The 10,480-nt window shown below is 46.8% G+C and overlaps 1 protein-coding gene across 2 annotated transcripts in view; it reads right to left on the bottom strand.

Moving 5' to 3' along the window:
• The window catches only part of Cd247 (CD247 molecule), a 76,590-nt gene extending 73,375 nt beyond the window's left edge, over nucleotides 1-3,215 (bottom strand). For both annotated transcript variants that reach the window (XM_031388228.1, XM_031388236.1), the window contains exon 1: nucleotides 3,004-3,215. In XM_031388228.1, coding sequence (XP_031244088.1) covers nucleotides 3,004-3,061 — 58 coding nt within the window. In that variant the 5' untranslated portion in view covers nucleotides 3,062-3,215. The remainder of the gene's footprint in view (nucleotides 1-3,003) is intronic.
• Between the last annotated feature and the right edge of the window lie 7,265 nt (nucleotides 3,216-10,480).

Genomic DNA, 10,480 nt, shown 5'->3' with positions numbered 1-10,480 from the left:
GAAATCCACCTGTCTCTGCCTCCCAAGTGCTGGGATTAAAGGCGTGCGCCACCACCGCCCAGCAAGATGTATATTTTTAAAAATTAAATTTTATTTTATTTTTTAATATAGTGTCTCACTATGTAGCCCAGACTGACCTAGAACTCACTATGTAGACCAGGCTGCCTTTGAACTCACAGAGACCTACCTGCCTCTGCCTCCCAAATGCTGCTACCATAGGTGTGTACCACCACGCCCAATTAGTCTTATTTTTCAAAAAACAAAAGCAAAACTACCAATGCTAAACGCACAGAGCGGTATAAGAAACCTAGCCTGCTCACAAATCTTGGGGCTGTTGCTGGGGGTGTTTTTTGTGGCAACAGATGCAGTCTGTAGTCTAGCAAGTCTGAGCTGAAGGAGGAAAATGAAGCTCGAAGCTTAGAAAAAGCCAGGCGCTGGAGGACAAAACGAACCAGACGGCGAAGACAATACCCATGAAACACAGCCACACATCTGTCACCTACGGTCCCCTAGACACCCATTCTAAAGCTTCAACGGAGATTTGGTGTTTAAGATATTTGTAAATCAGTCCCTACAGGCCAGCAGACCTGGGTGGCCACCATGATCATGCATTCTGCTTGAATTTGCCCAATCTTCTGTATTTATGTCATACTTTCAGACTTCTTTTTGCTTTGAGGGCACATGTTCCTCATGGTGTGTTGAAGAGGTTGAAAGGGTGGGTGTAATATTCATCCTCTGAACATCCCGAGTTTTGATCCATGTTTGCCACAGGGCCCACCAGCCTCTGGGTTTCTGTGCTGGTGAGGGTGTGCCCAGAATTCAGAGGAGGGACAAGCTGTGTGCTATGAGGAGAAGATGCCCATTGCTGGTTTATAAGAATCTCAGCTGTAGGTTCCCATTTACTGTATCTAATAATTAGCGCAATTTCTGTTTATGGATTGTCCTTCATGTGTGTGGATAGATAGATAGATACACACATGCATGTAATGTGAAACACTACATTCACTCCTCACTGCCACATCTCTGTCAGGAAGCCATTAGTGTGTTTGCTTTAGAGGAAATCTCAGGACCACTGAGATCCAGTGGGTAGCTCAGGGACCTGCCACTGGGAAAGGCTATGGTTAGCCCACCCCTGCCTGCTGTCATCCTAAGAAGCAGAATGTCTCACAAACCCAAGGCTTCACACTAGAGGTGGGAGTGGACAGAGACTGTAGTGACCTCTGTTTTCAATCTCTGCCATGGTTGGGGCAGCTAGAAGTAGCAAGAAGCTGAGGGCTGGCAGACAGACAGGCTCTGTGGCACCCAACGACTCCATCTTCTCCCTGCCTCCTCTGGCCCTGGAAATGGTGGACTTGGTGGACTGCTTCGTTCAACACTGGCTTAGTCCCCTGTGTCTGGGCTTTCTCAGAGAACTGTAAATGGGAAGGGCTTAGGCCTTTTTGGTTTGGGATGGAAAAGACCACAGGCTTTGTGTCCTCTGGGTGGGGTTTTGTTTACTGCCAACCTTCTGTTTCTCTCCTTAACTTGCCTTAGCTTTGCGTGAGCTTCAAAGTTTGCTGCTCATGGACCGGCGAGGTGCAGATAAAGGTGGAGAGAGAGGTTCAACAATCTCCACCCTCCATCTTTTGAGAGTCTACCGGTCCTGAGTCCAGAGCTCTAGCCTGCAGTGGCTGCTCCTTGAGTCAGTGAACCTCTCTGGCTGTGAAAATGTTTTTTGCACCTGCCTATGAGTAAGGGCTGTTGTGGGCTCCCTCAGGGGCTATTACCCTACAGCACTGTGTGAGTCACACCTGCCTGGTCCTTTCTGAGAAAAGCACTATGATCATTCAGGAAAAAAAAAAAAAATGATTACGGAGCCCTCAGAACCCCCATGACTCTAGCCCAGGACTGTGCAGTTTCCTGGTGGTAGCAATCATGTGTTGGCCATTCCTGCCCTCTCAGCTTTGTCACCCTCAGGAGAGCTCTAAATTGGAGGAGGGGTACCCCCTTCCAGCTACCTCCCTTGTTTCTCTAGATTCAAATACAGGTTGTCCCATTTCTTGTAAAACGGCCATGACACCAATCTTGTGAGTGGTCTCCTCTTGTCTTCTGTTGGCCTGCTTTCACCGCGACTGCTGAACTAGGAAGAATGCTAAGGCTACAGCATGCCAAACGCCAGGCCTCAGAGGGAGGCAGTGAGCACTGGCGCAAATTGTTTTCTGCACTGGTTGTGACGCGTCATGGTCACGTATTACACATATTCTTCGACCTGTTGCCAACATTTCTGTCCATGTCTCTGGCTGCTTGGCTCAGATAGAGAGCCGTGTGAGCATATCACAGAGGATCGGTATGTCATAGGGTAGCTAGTGGCTGTGATGTGGGGGACAGCGTGGACAGGGTGAGCTTAGATTCTGGGCCAGAAGGTGGCAATGCGCCTTGCACAAGGCCGCAAACATGGATGCCTCTTCCGTACACCTCCCTCCCTCGGCGAGTCCTCTTGTACAGGCTCTGCCTCTACCGGGTATTTCAGGCCACCCAGGTCAGACCTTTTCCAACTGACCATGGTAGTGTCCTTTGTTGGCAAAGGAGGAAAGATCGGGGCTGAGCGGCAATGCCAACCAGAGAGGGAAGGAGGGAGACGTGGTAGCTGGAAAACAGAACAGAGCGTGGCCTAGCTGGTGTTTCTGATCCTGTGCGGCTTCTCCTGCCCGCCCCAGGCTGTCTCCGTTGCTCTCTTGCTGAGTTTCTCCTTTGCTCTTTCCCTCCACAGATTTTCTCTTCTGCCTTTATCACTGGGCAATCTACAACTGTGTTTTCAAACAGCTGGCCCGAACAGATACCCAGCTTGGCTGTCACGGAGCCAGACGGCCGGGTGGGACCCAAGCCCGCGCTGCCCCTCTGCCCATTGACTTTGGGAAGACAAGCTTTAAAAGAAACACCAGGTCCTTGGCACCCCCTCCGCTGCCCCTCAGACACACAAAAGAGCCTCTAAAAGTGTCGAGCCACAGCCAGCAGAACCCTTACCTGCTCCTGGGAACTGCACGTGAAGGATGCAGGCGAGAACTGACACTTTCCACTTCATCTTCTGCTCCCCTGGGATAGCGCCCGGAGGCAGAGGCAGCTATGCCTGGGAGGATGAGGAGAAAGGGAGGCACTGAAGGAGTCTCTGCTGGCTTTGTTCTGTGGCTGACACCCCAGGAAGTGGAGGACTGTGGGCCTTTGAGAAGGCACCTGCGGGCAACAACAATGCCTGTCTTGGTAGCAACACCAAGACACCCTCTCAGTCCCCACTCCCCCGCCCCCTCCCGACTCATAGGCAGGAAGTTCTGAAGGTTTGGAGGTTTGGGGTGTAAGAATGTGTATCCTTCCGAATTTTGCTTTTTCTTCAATTTGACTGTAGTTTAATGTACTTTTTTTTTTCTAATTCTTGACTAATTTGTACGTGACTCTCAGTTGCTAAAGTCGGTCCCTAGGCATCTCTAAGTGTGGCTGTGTGGCCTTGCATGAAGTATCTCCACATGTCAGCCTTCTTTATCTGAAGCGCAAAGAAAGGAGGATATTTGAGGTATAGTTCTGTCCTTGGCCTCACTTCAGACCATAAACAGGGTAAAATACCATAGCTCATATCGTTTTCAAAATTCTTTTTCCCCCTAGACAGGATCTCACTATTCAGTCGCGGCTGGTCTTGAACTCATAATTCCCCCTCCTCAGCTTCCCAGTGGTCAGGTATGTGCCTCCAAACCTAGGTCACATGGTTTCACCAATTGTCAACATTTCACCCTTGGGGTCATTTACAGTAAGAAAAAGATAAAAGTCAGGCATAGATTCCCTGTCTGTACATCTTAGCACTCATGTGGCGAAGGCTGGAGGATTGGGAGTTGGAAGTGAGACTGGCCTCACAATGAATACTAGGCCAACTTGAGCTGTGTAGCAAGACTACCTCAAAACAAAATAAAAGTGAGAAATAAGCATAATGACGAGCTGAGCTGTAGGTGAGTGTGAACACCTTCGAGTCAGGGCTGGGGCCTGGAAAGGACTGTGTTTTGAGGAGACGAGGGCAGAGGCTTTTTTTTGTTTTTTTTTTCCCGAGACAGGGTTTCTCTGTGTAGCCCTGGCTGTCCTGGAACTCCCTCTGTAGACTAGGCTGGCCCCGAACTCAGAAATCCACCTGCCTCTGCCTCCCATGTGCTGGGATTAAAGGCGTGGTCCACCTCTGCCCAGCCTGGAAAGGACTGTGTAGATGGGAAGATGCCTCCTTTTTTCTTTGATTGAAAAAAATTCTCTTAAGAAGTCCACAGTTACTTTTCAATTGACCAGTCTTCTAATGGAAAGACAGTATTATCAAATCTGGAGGCAGAGAGCTGGCTCAGGCACTTTCTGTCAAGCCTGACAGCCTGAATTCCATCCCCAGAGCCCTCGTGGTGGATGAGAACCCACTTCTGTGAGATATCTTCTGAGCTATACCACACACACACACACACACACACACACACACACACACCACACACATACATACACCATATACACATACATACATACATGTACACACCACACATATATACACAGACCATACACACCTATACTACACACATAGCATGTATACATGTACATACCACACATGCATACACATATGCACACACATATACATACATGTACACGCCACATATACACACACCATACACACATACATACACCATATACACATACATACATACATGTACACACCACACATATATACACAGACTACACACACATATACCACACATATAACATGCATACATGTACATACCACACATACATACACATATGCACACATATATACATACATGTACACACCACATATATATACACACACACCATAGACACATATACCACACACATACATACAGCATATATACATATATGTGTGTATGTACATATGTATGTGTACACATACACACCACACATACATACATATACCACACACCATACAAATACACATATACCACACACATATACACATGCACACAGCAGACATATACACACACCATACATATGTACATACCACACACAGAGATACCACACATACATACACACACACCCCACAAATAAGTAAATGCTAAAACCATGTTAACAAATTCTTAAAACATGTTAACAAATTCTTAAAACATGTTAACAAATTCTTAAAACAAGATAAACTGATTCCAGAGTTTATATGAAAAACTTAACATGTTAGACCACAAAAGACACAAGCAAGCAACACCAACATACACAAATTGAACATCACCCAATTTTAAAAGTTTTATGCCTCAAAAGAAAGGAGGAAAATTTTTAAAAATAGTCCAGAAAATGAGTGAAAATATCTGCAAGTTATATACTGGTTTTAGTCCAGTGTTTCAAATGTATAAATACTTCTACAGTTTCATAGGATAGAAAAAATAAAAATCAGCCAAAGATTTAAATTGACATTTCTCCAAAGAAGATAAACAATCGGTCAATAAGCATAGGAAAGTCTTGTAATGTGTCAGTTACTAGGGAAACACAAATGAAACCCACACCGCAAAGCAGCGCAAAGACAATAACACAGCACAGGGAGAAAACGACGACCCGTGCTGATGAGGACCAGCGGGGATGTGAGGGAACCGATGCTCCTGCAGATGGAAAAGGAGGGCCCTGTGCCAAGCAATTTGACAGTTCCTGTTAAACAGAGTTTCCACATACCCAGAAACTCAACTAAGTAAATACCCAACAGAATCGAAAACATATGCTCTCACAGAAGCGCACACAGAAATGCTCCCGACAGCCTAATGGATAATGGCCCCAGACCAGAAGCAATTCGCCACAGCCGAGGACCCGACAAGCGGTCGTGGTGGGTTTAAACAATGGAGTATAACAGCCATGAAAAGACTTGAAGAACTGTTAGATGCTACCGCTGCAAGCATGGGTAAAGCAAACCAGACTTAGAAAGCCACTTATTGTATGACTCTATTTATATAAAATAGTCAGAATGGGCAAGTCTGGAGAGAAAGTGGATTAGGGCTTGCCAGGAACCAAGGGCGGCAGGCGACGCGACCAGCCGGTGATTGGTGTGAGGTTTCTGTAGGGGATGATGACATGCTTTGGAATGAGATGATTTTGTGCCAGCAAATTGGATATACTAAAGGCCATTGAAGTATACATATGCAAATAGTGAGTTTGTCTCACAAACATTCTACTTCAATATATAAGCAGAGTCAGGCTTGGCTAGCACTGGGGTAGGAGACTCACATATGGGTTTAGTCAAGTCGCTTTAGGTAAAATGAAAAATCCAATGGACAAATGGTAGCCTTTTTGTTTGTTTGTTTGTTTGTTTTGTTTGTTTTGGTTTTTGGTTTTATTTATTTATTTATTTATTTTTGAGACAGGGTTTCTCTGTGTAGCCCTGGCTGTCCTGGAACTCACTCTGTAGACCAGGCTGGCCTCAGAACTCCGAAATCCGCCTGCCTCTGCCTCCCAAGTGCTGGGATTAAAGGTGTGTGCCACCACTGCCCAGCTGCCAGGGCTTTCATCCTACACATTATTCAAGCACACCACTGAGTCACATCCCAGCCCCCACGTTTTTATAATCTTGATGAGGCTGTCAGGTAAGACAGCTCAACTGCTGTTTCCCTAGAATTTTCTTTTAAAAAAGATTTCTTTAATTTTGTGTGTATGTGTGTAGAGGGAAGGGGGATGTATATGTGTTTCAGGGTGCCTGACTGAAGAAGCCAGAGGCTTTGAACAACCCCCCACGAAAGCTGACCCCCTGAAGCTGGAGGTAGAAGTGGTTGTGAGCAGCTTGATAGGGGTGCTGGGAACTGAACTCGAGTCCTGTGGAAGAGCAGTAAGTTCCCGTGACCACTAAGCCACCTTCCAGCACCTGCTTACTTAGAATTTCAGAGCAGCTGTGCAGTGTCAGAGGCCTGAAACCCCAGCACTTGGGTTACGATTTCATGATCGTCCTTGGCTACAGAGTAAGTCTGAGACTAGCCCAGGGTACAAGACTATCTCAAAAATAATAATAATAATAATAAAATAAAATAAAGCCAAACAAAAATAAATAAGGCCTTAAATGTGGAATCAGGCCCGGAAATATCTCCAAGTCTTTTGTCCTGCTTGGATCCATCCAAGGAGCTGCCCTTGCTCTGTGTCTACTGTGGATGCTGTTCCAGAAAACCTGCTTCCCCACCCCCACGCCCCCAACTCAAATTCTGTGGCTGGCAGTCAAATGATTCTAATTTGTGTATTGAGGTTTTTGGAAATTGAATTGGCTTTCTATTGCCACATAATGAATTATCACTAACGTAGTGCCCTGAGACAGGGTGGACTTATACCTTTACAGTGTTATAGGACGGAAGGACAGACACAGCATGCTGGCCTGGCTGTTGTTTGGATCTGAAGCTCCAGCTGCGACTCCTAATTCACTGGTGGCTGGAACATTTCCTTACACTTACAAAAATGGGGTCCAGGTATTGCTCTCGGCCCCCAGAGGGCACCTGCAGCTCCTTGCACTATAGCTGCTGAGCCAGTTTCCCCAAACCAATCACAGCCCTCTCTGCTTTGCTCTTCCGCAGCCACATGGAGGAAAGTCTGCATGGACGGACGGTCATACGAGATTAGGTCAGACACTCAACTTAATCTCTCCTTCTTCTGTAGACTCCAAGAGAAGCACAGGAGTGATAGATCTTCCAGGCCATCAAGAAAGCTACATTGGTGTCTACACCACAGCGTGCACATCTTGGAAGCTCTCAGAGAAGTGACTCTTTAAAAAAAAAAAAAAAAAGTTCTCCCCCTCTGAGCATCAGGCACAAGTGAAGGACTTTCGCCCTTTTTGCCTAAGGATGAAGCCGACACAGAGGTGGGCAGAAGTAAAAGCTGCATAGGAAACATTTTGCGCACCTGCCAAGAGCCTGGATCGTGCCGTGTTTAAGGGCCTGCTTCATGGATTGTTTTCATGGATTTTTTTTCCCTTTGTGAAGGCTGACTTTGAATGTGCAGTTTGCACTTGAAATGCTCTTGATGTCACAGACGCTGAAACCATGCGACCACTGAAGATGGGACTGACCAGGGTCCGTTTTGCCAGGAAGCTTATTTTAGTTGACCCTTCTCTCAAAAGATCAATTGTTCTTTAAGAATCAAAGCACAATTAAAAAAAAAAATCTGTGAGATATTGTAGAGGAAAAGCATGCCCAAGGTCCAAATGCACCAATAAACATAATAAGGGAAGAAATTGTTTTAAAACATTGCCCAAAGAGACGTCTTTAATAATCTTTGTAAAAGATAGCAAAAATAAGCTGGGGTTGTGGATAATATTACCCAGGTACTATCAGGAGATAAGTTGAGCGATTGATTTCGTATTAAATATTCCAGCCGACACGTTCCACTGGAAGTAAGCCTGCCCTGCTGGAGGGGTGCCTTCCACGCAAATGTCATTTTTACGTCTTGTCACTTTAATCCTTTTAGATGACCCAGGAAGACAGCCATCACTGATGTGCGCGTTCCACTTTATAGTTAAGGAAATTGAAATTTTACCTACTATCCCAAAGCTGGCAAATGGCCAACTCAAGACTGGAAGTCACATGTTCTGGGTGGTGGTGCATCATGGTAGCGGAAGGACGTGTGCTGTAGAGGGGCAGACTTTAAGGTGAGCGGACTTACTAACCGGCTCTGTCTGGACAAGTTCAGAAGCATGTGAACCTCTTTGTCCCAAATTTACTGACCACATCCAACTTATTGCATAGCTTTTGTCCATTTTATCCACGCAGCTATGTATTGAAGAATGGACAGCATGCTTCCTGGCAGTTTTTCGGCATCATACGTCTATATACCAAGGATGCTGGGGAAAGTCGGCTCCCTTCACATACTCCAGGTGAGGTTGTAACTGCCATCACTATTATTTGATGCTTAGCCCAAGAAGCTCTGGCAAGATTCTTCTAGAAACGATAGGAGCTGAATAATGGACTGTGCACGGTCTCTGTGATGAGGGGGAGACTGAAAAACATCAGGTTGTGGACAAGTCCTTGGGGAGCGTAGACCACACCGGAGGGACCTGTGCACTTCTCCTTTTTAATTATCTGTATAACCCTGGCTGTCCTGGAACTTGCTCTGTAGACCAGGCTGGCCTCGAACTCAGAAATCTGTCTGCCTCTGCCCCCCAAGTGCTGGGATTAAAGGCATGTGCACCACTGCCCGTTTTCCGTTTTTTAATTCTTTCTGAGCATTGACTCAATGTGCCTGCCTTATATTCCTTATGAACAGATTGCCCCGGCTTCAGTGGCGAGTTCAGCCTAGGAAGCTCTGAGGCACCGAAGCAAATGTGAAGTCATTGAGATGAGAGAACTCCAACCCTGAGACGCCAGGGCACCTGAGGAACCAGTTACGGCATCTTTTAGGGCGTGGATGTCATCAGTTTCCCACCTCTGGTCCTGGCTTTGTTTTTATGCTCAGTTCTGATTCTTCCAGAAGGTCTTCCCTCAGCTGCTGCCACAGACCCGCTGGTGTTAACGGATGCACCGCTCTGGGATCTGGTCCCAACTTCATCCTTCACTTACTGTGTGACTTTGAACAAAACAAAACAAGAAAATCACTCTCCCTCTACAGGCCTCTGTGTGTCCCCTGAAGGGGCTGAATTCTCTGACCTCCACAAACTGGTTTTGGGTTGGACCCTGTATTTGAGGATAATTTTTCTTGGCCGGTTCAGTGTCACCAGCTGGCTGGCACCTTCCTTGAGCTGAGGGTGTCGCTGTGAACTTCCTCTGGGCTAGCCCTGCACTGTCCTAGAAGCTAAGCAGGCGTCTAGTTTTGGTTCAAGGATGGAGAATCAAGCTCAGTGCCTGAAGGTTCTACACAATCCCATAATGCCGGAGGTTTTCTGACTTCGTGTGGGTCACTTTTTTTTTTTTTTGTCAATCCCCCAAAGGGAGGACTAGATCCCCTCACTTTGTGTGGTGTGAGAAGGCCATTAGAAGTCCTTGCAGAGCCAGCCTTGCCTCCGGGGAAGCCGCACAAACAGGTCCCCGGTAGAGATCGCTTGCTCTACCAATAATTCTAGAGCTCCACCTCTGGATACTGCTGGATACTCTTGGCCTCTCCTTAGGATGCCATTTCCTTAAAGGGAAGGAAAGATGTCGAAAAGAGGGACGCAGCTCCAGCGGAGCAGAGGGTGTGCTAGCGAAAGGACTAACTTCTCCCATCCTGGGGAGAGAGGGTCGAAGGGTCGCCCCAGTCAGCACCTGCGCGCGGCTTCATAGAGACCTCTAGCGGCCATCATGTCAAACTGCAGCCTGCAAGTCTTATTTTTCCCTTCCCTAGCTCTAGGGTTGGCAGTCTCCTGCTCCTCTTCCACAGTACTTACAGTGAGGGAGCATGTCGTCACCAAGGCACACACGACAGTTGGAACTCTCCCACGGCCGCATCATTTCCTAGAAGATGTCGGGTTCCACGATTCTATGCTGGGCTTACATTCTGTGTAAGGACTATGGGTCATTCACATCCTGACTGATAA

This window comes from Mastomys coucha, unplaced genomic scaffold (genome assembly GCF_008632895.1).
Source record: "Mastomys coucha isolate ucsf_1 unplaced genomic scaffold, UCSF_Mcou_1 pScaffold1, whole genome shotgun sequence".
In the NCBI taxonomy this organism is placed as follows: domain Eukaryota; kingdom Metazoa; phylum Chordata; class Mammalia; order Rodentia; family Muridae; genus Mastomys; species Mastomys coucha.
The sequence above is the reverse complement of the archived record's forward strand: the minus strand, read 5'-3'. Positions and strand labels throughout refer to the sequence as shown.